This window comes from Ammospiza nelsoni, chromosome 7 (genome assembly GCF_027579445.1).
Source record: "Ammospiza nelsoni isolate bAmmNel1 chromosome 7, bAmmNel1.pri, whole genome shotgun sequence".
In the NCBI taxonomy this organism is placed as follows: Eukaryota; Metazoa; Chordata; class Aves; order Passeriformes; family Passerellidae; genus Ammospiza; species Ammospiza nelsoni.
The window spans coordinates 36,046,779-36,061,557 of NC_080639.1; the positions used below are offsets into that span (position 1 = coordinate 36,046,779).

Below are 14,779 nucleotides of genomic sequence, written 5' to 3' on the forward strand. Positions count from 1 at the left end.
TGTGTACAATTCAGAGACATGCCCAGGGATTTCATCAAGGGATAAAACAGGATGACTGGCAAAAGTCCTTCACTCAATAAAGAAGGGGAGGTGAATTCTTTATCCTTTTAAAGGAGATTTTATTGGCTCCATCTCAGAGCATCACAAAGAAGAGGAAGAAGGAAGGACTTGGGTTTGTCACTTTCAAAACTCTGGTGCTGGTTGAAAACCTGTCAGTTTTTACAGGCAGTGATGCATGCTGCTCCTTCCTTAAAGGGCTAACAGTAGTTTTGCATCTGCTGCAGGCAAAAAATTTTGATGAAATGTTGAATTCTCAATTCCAAGGGTATCCAATAAAACTTGAAGTTATGAGTCAATATATTCAATTAGAATGTAAGCATAATCATACATCTCTGCACATTAAGATATGCTTCTTCAGAAATATAAAACACTCAGCAATTAAGCATCCCCATTGCTTGAAATTAATTAATTAACTAATTAATTCCTTCCAATTAATATTTTCACACATATGTGGTAGCGCTGCTGTTAGACTGGCACTTTCTTTCTCCAAAGTCACAGAGACCTATTCCTGCCTCCCTCTTTTACCATCTCAGCTTTGTTTCAGTCCTGCAAGGTGTTGCTGAGGACTCTTGGTTATGAGTCCGTAAAGGACTTTGTAAAATTATTATTTTAAGACAACAGACATGAGAGCTAAGCACAAGGATCTGTTCATATGCATTTTAAGACTGTTCCAGCTAGGATTTTGGTCAGTTTATTCTGTATATTGAATGGTCAAACCTGTCATTTTTAGTATTCCTTGGGAAATAATTACTTTATGGGTTTATGGGTGTTATATATATCATTATACTACAACTCATCTCTTTCTAAGAACTTCAAAAAATTTTAATGTCTTTGAAGAATACTAAAAACATATGGATGGTCCAGGCTAATTATTTTGTTATTTTTTTTCCTGGAGATCAAGGCTAATGGAAGAGAAGGTAGGAATGCAAAGATATTTAAATCTCTTATCCATTCCCACTGCTGCTCTTCATTCTGCTCTTCCCATCAAATGAATTACATACAGTAATTTTGGGTGTTATAATAAACAGATAGGCATCATAATAATGTATTTCAGTTAGGAAGAGGTACTTGAAAGAAATTGGTTTTGCAATACACATGATGTGAGACAATCAATAGTGCTTTAGTCTGACAAGCACTGTCAATATCTATTGTCACAGTTCAGAAAGTCATTAATGGATAGTTCTTCAAAAACCAATGCTTTCAACACATTGGAAGTGTTCAGATACACTGTACCTGGCAGGAATTAATCATAGGTAAACCCCTGAGATTATGTACAAATGCAGAGTAAATTAAGAGTGAAATAAAAGTCGTTGGAAGGAATTTGAGACCGTGTTATGGGGAGTTACAAAGTCTTGCCAATAAAATATGGAGTTTAGGACATACTAGAAAATTTTGCACTCTGAATCATCCAGGAAACATGGGTGATGTTTTTCCTGGGTGTGATGTTCTGAGCAAAGAACATCACACCCAGGAAAAACATTCTGCTAGTAATACATTGTCTGCATTCATTATTAAATTCACAGGGAGTTATCTCAAACATTTTTATCCTGGCCCTGAAGAGTTTAGAGCCTTGCCTACTTCTGTGAGTGGTCACCATACCAAAATCTTGGAGCAAGGCTTTTGTAGCTTCACCCTGCAATTCGTTGGTCACTGCTTAATCCTGATTAAACTATAGTAAATTTATTCTCATTGAATCATGGTTACAATCCAGGATATTGAATGTTAAAAAGTAATTATTCATCTGTACATCTCAAAACTTTGTTTTGTGTGGCACTGTGTCACTGGGAGGTGTTGCATTCATTCTTGCTTTCCATGCTTCTGTTACTTATATGCTATTATTAAGACTGGATTTGAATAAGGACTCAGACAATTTTTACAAGCCAGAAAAGTACAATCAGTTTTTGATCAGTGCTTTTTGATGTGGGTTTTTTGTTGTTGTTGTTGTTTTTCTGAGCATTTAACTTGTACTTATTCCCTCTAATTCAGCCAATGTTATTACAATGCTATCCAACAATAAGGGCCAAAGGTGTGTTCTCTCTTTTAGCCCTAAAAATCTGTTTATAATATTTTATTTTTTATACCCAAACTTAATGACACTTCCCTATTGTGATTAGCTAGTTTGACTTCATACATCTTGAGAATTGAGGAAAAGATCTTGCCATTATTTCATTTGTCCTTTCATACCTTTCCAACCTGTAGAATAATGGAGGTCTAATAAAGTATCAAAAGTAATCAGAAATGCTTTTCTAGATCTAAGGATTAAATTTACTACCAGCCAAACATGAAAATCAGACAATATTCAGCTTGCATTTTTGCTGATGAAGTGTCCTTGCACGCACCTGCACTAGCAGAAAAAAAATATTATTTTATACTTCGGTCCTTTTATTCTTCAGTCCTTTCAGCTTCTGTATGGAACTGACTTCTCCTTTTTTATGTTGTTTGATATTTGCCAGCTCTCTTTCATGTAGGTTCCTTCTGGCCAAATCCAGAACCTGAAATTTAAAAAGGAAGGTGTTAACAAAAAAAAATATTGTGCTTTTTGAGTTTTATAACTGTTGTGTTTTTTTGTTTTTTTTTTTTTTTTTTTTTTTTTTTTTTTTGTTTTTTTTGTTTTGGTTTTTTTTGTTTGTTTGTTTGTTTGTTTTTTATTTTTTAATTTTTTTTTTTATATTTGGTATAGCACAGCCATTTTAATGTGGGGATATCGCGAGAAGAATTGTTTGGCAAGAGAAGGAATACTTCTAAGTGAGAACATGAATATTTCTGCCTAAGCTTGGTTTTGGAACATGCTATCTAAACCCTTAAACTTCTGTGAGGCTTGGAGTTCTTTTTCTGGTGACTCACATGTATTTAATAGAATAAAATGAGAAATTCATCAAGTGTCGTTTTGAACTTTGTGCCATGCAGCAAAATGTGGTACATACAAAGATATCCATGACAATAATTATTCCTACCTCTAGATGTAGTTTTAACACCATAATTGCTGTTTCAGGTATAAAACTTCCAGCTGGGTTAATTGTTTTTTAAAGAGAGGGATGTTCACCCGGCTGTTCTGCCCTTCACAGGATGACCACATGTACTTCACTTGGAACACCTTAAACAGTCAAAGTGGGCATAAAACACTTCAGAGCCCCCAGAATGGGAAAAGTGGCAGGCAAATGGTGGACCTAAAGTATATTTTCACTCCTGCATCATTTGCATCATTTGGGGAAGCTTCAGGTTAAAGGCAACCTAGCTGTGAATTGCTGTGGACAGAGTGACACTGAGCAACAAAAGAGACCCCGAACTAAATTCAACTCACTTCACTGTTTCAAAGTACCACTAAGATGCAGAATTAGAAACATCCATTTGTTGTTCTTTTTATAGCACAGCCAAGTGACTTGGAATTTTAGCTTGTCCCTGCCAAGGATTGCTCAATTTCGAACAAAAAGTCCTCTGCTATAATGTTAAAAAAGCACCAACCATCAATTGAATGCTAATCTTTATGTTCTATGATACATCTCTCCAGGAATGCTACCATTAAAAAATGTGAATTTCAGTTTTCATAAGTGATGGATTATTGTACCAAGCCATGTATTTTCCAGTAAAGTGTCCTTTTATTTGTCCTGTGTGATTACTAGTTTGTGGAAGTATGTGTGGGGTCATTTTAGTGCTGTGGGAAAATGGAACACTCTTCTGTTAAAATCGGTAGTGAAATCAGAAGCAAACTATGCTCTGATCATTGTAGGCATGTGTTTAAATATTGCTTTCCTTAATTGGCTATGTTCTATTTACTTAAAATGAACAATTCGGCAAGTTTTTCTCCCTTGACAACAGCAAAGCATAAACCATTTTATAAGTTTGGCTGTTAAAATCAGATTTGTAATGTAAACCACAATATTCCAGGGTTGTTGCTGTTGCTTAACCAGTTATTTTAGCTTGCCATTGTTTTATAATTGTGCACCTTTGAATGTTCTGGTTCTGTTTAAAACTAATGCAAAATGCCTTGATAAAAAAAAAAAAGACTTAGAATAATGATCATACTTTTAATTTTGCTCTCTCTTTGCTTGGATCCTCTGAAGATTGCTGCATTATAGGGGAGGTTCAGTCTGCATGGAGAAAGAAGGGAGCACATCTGCAACTGCAGCTAAATTATCTCTTTAGAGGTTTTGTCAAAGGGACAATGGACCAGGCTCCTGCCAGTGCACCTTGTGGACAATATTGTATTTTGGTGGATTGATTAATTGATTAATTGGTTAATTGATTTCCAAGAGAAGACGGAAGTCTTGTTCTTTCCTTAGAAAGAAGAAGCCACCCCTCTCTGAGCTGGAGGCCTTTGCCAGGGGGGTTGCACCACTCTGGCTGCCCCATTAGATTAGTCAGAAATGGGCACAGAGACAGAGCTCAGGACACTGAAAAAGAGTTATTCAAGGGTGGCAAGTCTCAGGTGATTTGTTAAAAATCTTTAGATGCCAGCTGGTTCAGGAAAAACTCTAGGAAAGGTCTCCCTATGGCATCTCTGCTACTTCTGGAACAGGCTGAACTTCTCCTTACTATTTTGATAGCCATCACAGTGCCCTGTAAGCACCTCAGCAGAGAAAAAGTTAAATTTATGCCTTTGAAACCTCCTCCAGGGGATTTTCTGCAGCTGGATTCTATGTCTTTCTGACACAGAGCAGGAATAAATTGCGCTCAAATTGTTTCTCAGTTTGGTAAATGCTTAAATATAATAAAATATAATCATTAGGACGGGAATACTTCTCTTTCCATAAATTAATGCGTCTTGCACACATTTTGTGGCACGCAGCCATGTTTTCTATAACTGCATGAAATATATATATATAACGCTTAATCCATCTTGGCAAGAGCACCCAGTCCTTCTCTGGCGGTGTGGCCATCCATCCCTCTCCCATTGCTAGGAGTGCACAGCTAATAGTGCGTAGCACGCTCAGAGCCCAGAGCTGGAGCTGAAAAATCACCCATGTGAAACTTGTGGGATCCGTGAACACTTCATGAGCAAACTGGTCGCCATCCAAATACTTGTGGGCAATAAATAACCGAGCTCTGCGCGTAACCCACGGGGTGAACTCGCCGTGTTTATTCACAGAAGTATTCATCAGATGGTTTTGTAGTGTCCAACCGGCCACGCTGCTGACCTACCGCATGACTGGGGTCTTACCAGGGTGGTTGTGGCCATGCTTTTCTCAGGATATCTCAGAAACCTACTGTTAATTCAGAAATATCATTTCACTAAAAATTTCTCTCTTGGTTTCCTTCAGTTTTCAGGCTGAACTACAGTGCCTCTGACACAAATGACAGAAACCGAATTAAAAGCAGATTAAAGAAGTTCATCTCCCGAAGACCCTCCTTGAAAACATTGCAAGAAAAGGGACTTATTAAAGGTGTGTTCAGTCTTCTATTCTTCTTTTTGGTGTAAAAATTTAAAATCTCACAAATGAATATTTGACTCAGTACATTGGACAAGCACTGCTTAAACATGGTTTTGTTGCTGTGTCTCATAACACTGTGGTGAACTATAAAGAAAAAAAGAATCAATGTATGGTTCATCTACCTCTGTGATATCTGACTGCTCCTGCAGTTTTTCTGCTTTGGTGTGCAGGTGGTAGAAGCACCTCAATTTAACACCAAAAACAATGCAAATCAAGATGCTACACAACTCCATTTCTTTTTAAGAAAAGAATATCTATATAGTTTTATGTTTTAAAACCCAAAATAGGACCCTCAGATGCTGTGCTGACTAATTTATTGAAAGACTTTCTGCTGTCTTCTCTCATTATTTTTCTATCTCACCAACAAAATCCATTTTTAACAATTTGAAATACATGTCAACGAATAAGAAATGCTTTGAATCTGTGGGTTTTTTTCCTGTTCCAATTTCTTGCTAAGCTGGTCAGCCATCACTTTCACATATTCTTAAAAAATTGTTTCTTTGATAAAACGTGTTTGTTAGTTTATCCAAGAGGTGTTTCATTGAGAAGCTAGTAGTTAACTTGAAGGCAGTAGCATTCTGACCACTAACATCCGAGCAAAGCTGTGTTTTTAAATATTGTCTGGAATAATACTTGAAAAATTTACGCACTCCCAAATTATTATGTGTGAAACCCACAACTGCACATGCAAATTGACTAGGAAGAGGCATTTTGCCAGCCACCCCTGTCAGTCTCTGGACTGTGAGTTTTCCAGTGGTGTGTCAAAAATGGCAAGGGGAGTTCCTAGTGTGTATTAAACTTGTCTGTCCTGAGCCAAGAGATTGACCCCAGCCAGAATAAGCTAAAGCAGCTTACAAGAGTTCAACACCAGCTGGGCCCATGTCTGGAGAGAAGAAGATTTGATGAATTGAGTTCTTATGTTTTAGATACGTGCAGAGATGCTCAGTGCAGTGTTGTTTACTGTAAGGAAATCTTCATTTCCTTACAGGTTTCCTTTCATATGAAACCACAACGTGCCTCAGTTATGGGGTTCTGCTTCCAGCTGACACAGAAACTTTGAAAAAATGTCATTTATATGTCAATATGTGTGTGTGAGTTGTGCACACCTGCACACCAAACTTTCAGGATCTGTCCTTACACATTTTTAGTAACTGATTTCAATACTTCAGAGGGTTTTGCCTTTTTGAAGTACTTTGTGGGCTGAGGGTGGGATTTGAATGCATCATGTTAGTTTGTTTCAGTCATTACAGTAAAAGAGGAGTAATTTATAGTATTTTAATTTCTGGATTTAAGGGTTGGAGGTTTTTTTGCTTAATAAAGCGTGGCTGATGAATCTCCTGCAGTGTTGCATAGGGATCAGATGTGATCCTTGCTAACAGATCCAGATTCATTAGCATAACTCAAATCCACCCTCTAATATATCTCTCTAGGAAAGCCAGATGAATTTGGGTTTGGCTAGATTTGCATTAAACTCTTGATTCATCAGCATAACTTGGTTCTACCTGGGATGCTTTTCCATGGATAACAGAGGTGTGCTTGATTGGTGGCTCAGTAACTCAGAATCTGTACCAGGCACAGTTTTATTGCCAAACTAATGTTGCCATGAAGAAAACACGTTAGTTATCTACCATGAAGTTTCATTAGGATTAGGTTTTGGCCATGCAAATGAGGCAGGGTTCGTTAGCACGGCTTAATTCCAATCTACTGTAAGTCTATGTGAAATGCTCATTTGATAAGGTTCCTTCATTGTCTTCACCACAGTTTATCCCCTTAATCTGTTAAAATGTTATGAAAATGCAGTTGCGGTGCTTATGCAGAGACCACTTTTAAATGTTAATTTTTAGTCTCATATTAGAATATTTTTAAATCACAAAATTCAACCACTCAGATTACCAATGGAAAGCTTGCCAAATTTTTGTATTATAAGATGCATCTATTTATTTTTCTAAAGGTGACTTAAATGGTTGCAGAAACCCCTCAGAACTATTTATTTGCTTGATTCTTAAGGGAAAAAAATGTTAACCAATTTTTACAAGAAAAATTCCTCCAGCTCTCAGAACATGCCTACGACCTTTTATTCCATAGGGAAATACTTCTGTCAGAATTGTAAATCCCTTAAAATAGGGGCTTGTAATAAAAGTGTGTATAAAGCCTTGCAGGACATCTTGGTACCAAATTCCTGACAAAGAGCTGTTCTGTGTGCTGGTGAAGAATTGATATAAATATCTGTGAAGCGTGTGGTGTTAATTACTCCAATGCAGTGGCACTGTAGGTGCTGTGAAAACCTTCACTTTTCATCAAGTGCTATTCATATTTGCCAGGGGCACTATAAAGCTCTCAAATCTATATTGATTTTTTACATTGTATGTCACGCTGGAACCAAAACTCCAATAAATTTAACACGTAAATTATAGTCATGAGTAAATACATTTTAAGGTGGTAAGTTCACTTAAACATAGTCCTGTGCTCAGTGAGTCGCTGATGCGTGCACACTTGGCCAGGAGACTCCACACATTTCTCCACATTAACCAAATTTGGGAATACAGGCTTCAAAATTAAATAGCAGTTTGATCTCTTGGGGTACTTTGTTCTGCCAACACTGTTATCAGGAAATCTAGAAATTATGTGATTGTCATTTAACTCTTACCCAAACTTTGCTTGTGTAGAGTGTAGCAGATATCCATGTAGAAAGCAAAGTAGGGAGTTAAATGAAAATAGTAAGGAGGATAACAGTCAGGGCAGGGAATGTAGAAGACTGATGGTTAAACGTTAGCTACACGTTGATCTGAAAATGGAGATGCACCGACACTTTGCACGACAAAAAGTTATTTTTGTCCTCATTGTCCCGTCTGCTTTCTAGTCCTGTGCAGAAAAGAAGCCAGGATGGGAACAGCACGTTGGCTCCATTCATTGCAGTGGGCTGGTGACTGGGGCTCTTCGTGCTCCAGCCAGAGCCCTAATGAAGATCATCTGTCCTTGTTCCATCTCGCTCATGCTCTCACAAAATATCCTTGGTCTCAAAGCTTTCTGAAGCATTTCTGAGATGATGTGCAATGCAGGGACGTTGTGGAATGTGCTTGTGTCTCTAAGCACAATTCTGTTCTTAGATATACACGTGCACACAACCTAGAAATAGTAAATAAGAGGCATGTCCCATGTCTGCCATTTGAGCAGTGTTATTTTGAGAATAACTGTCCAAATTTATACGCTAGGGCAGGGGTCCTTGGTTCCTCGGCATTGAAATATTCTCAGAATTTACAGAATCTGCACTAATATGCTAGAAAAATAATATATAAATCTTCTCTTTTAAAATGACTTTATAGTCTATAATTGAACTTTGATCTTTTATGTTTGAGCTTTGTCATGATTTAGTATTACCCAGAATGAATTGCCAACCTCCAACTTGATGTTGGCCTCCTAGCATCCCGATTTCTGAGATTTTCTAGACCAACAAAGGAAAAGAAACTTCTGTGAAACTGTGATTTTAAAGCTATGATGCTTGTGTTGGTAATACACTATCACAAAATACACTCTCAGCAAAGAGTAAAAAAACATGAGCAACAAGCTCATATAAATGACACTGTGGGAAATTAGGAAAATGAAGCTATGCAGCTGGCAAGAAATTTATTTAGGTTCCTTTTCTTCTAGGGGGATCTTTCTTTCCCAAAAGCTAGACACTGAAGGAACTCCGTTGAATGTATTTCATAAGCTAAGGCAAAAACCAAAACAGCATAAAATTTGGAACGGTGACAACTGTTTCAAGATGAAAATAAAAGCCACTCAATTGCTAGTGAAAGGAACTAGCTGTGATTTGGCTTGATAGCCTATAGAACAGGGCTCAGCATATGTTGGTGGTTGTGCAGATCACAGCACAGAGATCTCCAACCATTGCATTTCCAGGCAAGGGAAAATGTCTTTATTCTATCACTGGACCTTGGAGGAGTTCAGTGTAATGAGCAGAATGTTCATAAGAAGTCCAAAAGAGCAGATTAAGGCCCATCTTTGGTGTACTCTGTAATTCTTGCAGATTATGAAGGAATTTTGCAAGTGTTCTGGTGCACATCAGAGCTTAGGGACAGTTGGGAAATGTTTCCTTTGACTTGCAGGGACAATGGGTCACAAGGGTATTTCATTCTTTGATATGGACATTTGGAAGCAATTTTCCTAAACCTTGTGGATGGCCAGACACTGAACAAAGTGATTTGTTCCTTTGACATGATGCTAAAAAATGATTCTGAGAATTTTTAAATGTCTCATTTTGGGAGAAGTGTTTCGAGTAGTACACCAGACGCCCTCTCTTTGAATTCAAACAAGCTCTTGTCTCCAGTAAAACACCAGAATTTCTTAAAAGAGACCTGTGTCTGTGGTACTATTTTCCCTTTTTCTGAGAATGTGAAACAAATCTGGCAGCTCATATGCCACTTAATAGTAACTGTTCACAAATGTAATTTTTTTTTTTAATTGATGACCGCCACGGATCAACGATATATAGTAAATCTCCGCATTAAAAGGACTGGCAAGATTCCCAGCTTGCATAAATCAGGGGAGCTCCATTGACAACCTCGCCGACTTCAGTCAGCTGAGGACCTGCCCCACTTATTGTAAAAGTGTCATGGCATTATTTGGAGCCCCAGTCTGGAATCAGCATCACTTTAATGTCTGACTTAATGTGTATGACTACACATAAAGCAGCTAGAAGAAGTAACCTTTAAGAATATGGCTCCAAATGCATGACTTCCCTCTGCAAAAGTTCACAGCTCTGGTGCCTACTGTCCTATCCCTCTCCTTGTACATTCAGCTCTGATTTTCTCTTTTTATTCTCCTTCCCTGTTCTGACATTTAAGCAGATACAAAGAAAGCAAACTGTTTGGATGTTGGTACAAAACTCTATTGGTCCAGCAGCTCAAATCCAGATGTTGCACAGTTAATTCTCTTCCTGAAAGGCGCAGGATTACATAGATGTAATTCACATTTCCAAAAAATTGGGCATTGTACCATTATACCATCTCCTCTCATGCCAGAATTTAAGCTTCTTCCTGAGACTTTGGAGTATTTGACATGCCCTTCCCTGTTTTTTTAATAAAAAACACTGAAGTATGAGTTCCTTCCAAGTGTGGCCACATCTCATCCATGTACACCCAAAACAGTTAAACAATGACATTCTCAGTGAGGATGTGGCTTTAGTGATTTTGTTTTAATTGTTTCTTTTCCAGAAGAATTGTCTCCCATAGTCGAGATTTCTGCAGCCCTGGGTTAGTGGCTTTGCTGCAGCTGGAAATAGCTACTCAAAAAAAAAAAAAAAAAACAACCAAAAAGTAGCCCTGTCAAGCTCAGGGAAAACTTGAAACTCCCCAGAACGAGCAATTCATTGCAGCCATAATCATCATTTTATATTATACAACTTGTGAACGTCCATTCCCTTCTCTTCTGGTGTCTGGTTTTATATCCCTGTGTGAAGCTGTCACACACCCCACCATCTCCAGCAGAATTCTTCTAAACGTGCAGATAGCAGGGATGTGTAATGTAAACCATACCACCAAACATATTATGAATATATTGCTCTTCTTAAAAATGCTTGTTGGTTTTTCATACTACAGTATTGACTAACTGTCGGTGTTTGATGTATGGTTTACCAGCCTGATGTAGACTTATGGTTAGAGCTTAACTTGTTAGTTCTGCTTTTGCAGCCAATTCAGAATAACTACAGATGCCCCAAGATATTAAAATTGACTGCTCAAATGGACTCAGTGTGGGAGTTTCATTGGTTTTAAATTGATAACAGCTGAAAGAGTGAATGATTAAAGCTGTATATGGGCATAGTATGCAGCTCCTTTGTACGAGCCCTTGTGAACAGAATCCACTGCATGGGAATTGCCTTTGTTCTAATAAAAGATATTTCTGAACAATTGTTAGTTTAAATTTTTAAATGATGAAACAAGAGCATTTCAGGAGCCTATAGAGGAAATAATTCCTGAGAAACTGGAATAACTCTGAGAAGATAAAGTGGATTTCTATTCAGAGGGGAGCATTTAAAGTTAAGTAGCATTCCATAAGGTGGTAATTGTGTCTATTTCCCAGGCATTTGAGTTAAATAAGCTGGATAGGAAACATAAACTGTCATAACAGAAGGTTAGGAGTGTTGTGTACATCTCTTTTTTTCAAGTCATAAAAGATGAAGTTTTGGAGGACCTTATCACAAATAAATCAAACAAAGGGGGTTTTTGCTTTCCTTATCCCTTTGGGAGCAGTTATTTTATTTTTTTGAAAAAAATGTTCTGGAGAGCTTTCCCTTAGACTAGTTTTAAAATATGTATACCTCTCCACTTATAAAAGAATAAGAAAATAATATTTTAATTTTAGTTACATACCAATCTTGCCTATAAAAGCGAGCAATTCACCATTCCTTGTGTTTTGAAATAGTGCACAAACAAATCTTAGCTGAATTTTCTTCAAGTATCCCTGCGCTCTCCACAAGTGTAAATATGGCAGTGGAACTGCTGCCATTCCCATGTTTATGTGCAGGAACAGATCCAGCAAAAAATCTATTGATTAGAGAGAGTCACGGAATTTGTGGTCCAGGAGTACTCAGAATTGAGATTATTTGGATGACTCATGGGATCATGTACTTGTAAATACTCATGAATTTCTAGAAGGGGGAAAAAAACCCTCCAAAGCAGTTGTGTGCTGTTGTTTTATCATAATCTATTTGGATGCCCAGGAACTATTAATGCTATTTTGCTGCCCTTCCATCCAAGATAAAAATCCTGATCGCCTGTATTCTAAAGAAGAGATGATCTAAAAATTAACTGTGGGGTAAAAAATGTGATTCTATCCATGCAGTGAAAGGTATAAAAAATGAGGTTAAATATTTTGCTGAATTTATAGAATCTGAACCAAGAAATGAAGTAACGGACTAGGTGAGAATTGTAAAACTCTTTTCAGCCTGTTCAGAATTTCCTCCCAGGAATACCAAATACTTTGTGTTCATGATGGAGATTGAAAGAGTAACTGTGAAATAATCCTAGAAGTTGATTATAAAGTGGTTATAACACAGAAGAGAAACTGCTGAACAGCAACACACTAATTTCATTTCAGTTCTTCGTGTGTTGCCATCTAAACACAGTGCAGTTCTTTGCCTGTTTTGCTTCTGAAATTGTTTACAAGTGTCTTTGTCCACCAAATAAGACATGTTTTTACTTCTTTTTTAACATAATTTACATTGGAGACCATTCCATATTATGCAAAGAATTTGACAGGTCTTTGCTAAAATTTTAAAAAACAATTAAGATGTCAAAAGAGGAAGTGCTAGTACATTTTAATCATAAATCTCTGTATGTATAATTACCACTGAAGGCAGCTATAAATGTTTTATGAAGAAAATGTAACCAGACTGTGCTTTGTCAGAAACATAACCCCAAAACATGTAACAGACTGTTCGCTAATGCTGAACGCCACACATGCACACAACCTTCCTCAGAGCAGCGCTGTGAACCCAGTCCTCCATCCCTTCTGCAGCCCAAACTCCAGATAACTTCAATTCAAGCTCGGATGTGCTCTCCCAGAATGCAGATCACACACTTTGGGAGGTGCTGGTGTAAATTGGTGCATCTCAGGGAGTCCAAAGCGACCCCTGCCCGGCGCCCTGGTTCTGTCACTGCGCTCCCCGCTCCGGGTGTCAGGAGAGAAAAGGCAATCGAGTCACTCTTGAAATCTGAGCTGAGTATGAAGTAGTGGTGATTAATGAAAATGAAGCTTATTGCAGCACAGAATTGTTTCTAAAAATGGGGTTTTGCTCGTTAGTGAGGATAAGTTGGTTTTAGAGCAAAAAGCACTCCAGTTGGTTATGGTCCAGTATGGTTATGGTCCAGTACTGGCCACGGAAGAAACATCCAAATTCCATGGGAGCTGCTGGGTTTTTGATGCAAAGTCCAGACTGGTGCTATCACCTTTCAGCTATCTACATAATAACTTTCAAAGCCTCCACACCAATTTACGAACCATAGTGCTCTGTTGAAATGCTATATGGAGACTGTCTCTTCGGATAAATGATGACAGTACACTCCTATTGTTTCAGCATTTAACTGGCTCCTATTGAATAGTTCCTCTCATCTGTTTGATTCATTCTGATTTTAGCTGACAACGTCCCTGTTACTGATTGCTCTTTTCATAATCTCTCAAACACACAGAGTGGAAATGAGGTGGAGGAGGCTAATTAGTAATCTGAGGGGTTGAACCTGCTAATACAAATATGCTTCAAGATCAACAGTCTAAGTTGGTCAAAACTTTGAAATCACAAAAACTAAAAGTTGGCATTATCTAGTTAGAGGATTGCTTGTGAAGGAAGTGAGATCATTAGTTAAACATGGTGTAAGAGGAAATCCTCATCAAAAGACATCTCGTATCTCCTCTTTTTCTGAGCAGGCGATTCGATCAGTAAAGAAAAAGATTTTGTGAAGTTGAGATGAAATTGTACCAAGTCCTGATGATGCAAAGTAATGAAGTCCTTGCCCTCATACAGTGCTCCATGAAAGAATGAAACTTCCAAATGCATGGAAGGGACAGGTCACCCAACCAGAGGAGTTTCTAGGTTGGACCGAGTGCATAATGTGGAAATTTGTATACAATAACTTGGGGAGCTGTAGCTCTGGAACTGCCTGCACATTTTCTATGGCAGGTCCAACCAAACTCTGGAGACCTCCAAGCCTTGGAAAAGTCAAAATAAAGGTGCAAGTGGCAATTGAAATTGAATCCATCAAGCACTATGAGCAGCAGATGTGGAGGGATTTGGTTCTGGGGCAAAAGTTAATGACCACTAGGACTCAAAAAGGATTTGGTTCCAGTTTTGTCAATGCATCTTCAATATCTGAGTTTTAAATTAATAGGCAAGCTGAGAAGAGAGAAAAATCTCACCAATAATAATATGTCTTAATGTATTTTCCTCTTGTCTTCCAAATGTAGATCAAATTTTTGGCTCCCATTTGCGCTCGGTTTGTGAGCATGAGAAATCTACAGTTCCCCAGTTCGTAAGACTCTGCATAGAAGCTGTTGAAAAAAGAGGTGAGTTCCTTATTATTTGATACTTTTTTTTTTCTCTAACAGTAATCAAAACTTTAACCTTGTAACTCTGCTTGGATTGCCAGGGTAGGCAGACAGTACACTCTATAATATAGTTATGAATGGAACTATATCACATTCTGTGTATCTTCATTTTCTTTATATGATAAGACATTAATAGAACTCATTCATGCTGATTATTCTGTATTTTTCTTTGACATGTTGTTGGTTTAGTC

At 37.8% G+C, this 14,779-nt stretch overlaps 1 protein-coding gene across 1 annotated transcript in view; it reads left to right on the forward strand.

Moving 5' to 3' along the window:
• ARHGAP15 (Rho GTPase activating protein 15) overlaps positions 1–14,779 on the forward strand; it is a 323,268-nt gene that overhangs the window by 184,157 nt on the left and 124,332 nt on the right. The window contains exons 9-10 of the mRNA XM_059476533.1: positions 5,319–5,441; positions 14,448–14,546. Coding sequence (XP_059332516.1) covers positions 5,319–5,441; positions 14,448–14,546 — 222 coding nt within the window. The remainder of the gene's footprint in view (positions 1–5,318; positions 5,442–14,447; positions 14,547–14,779) is intronic.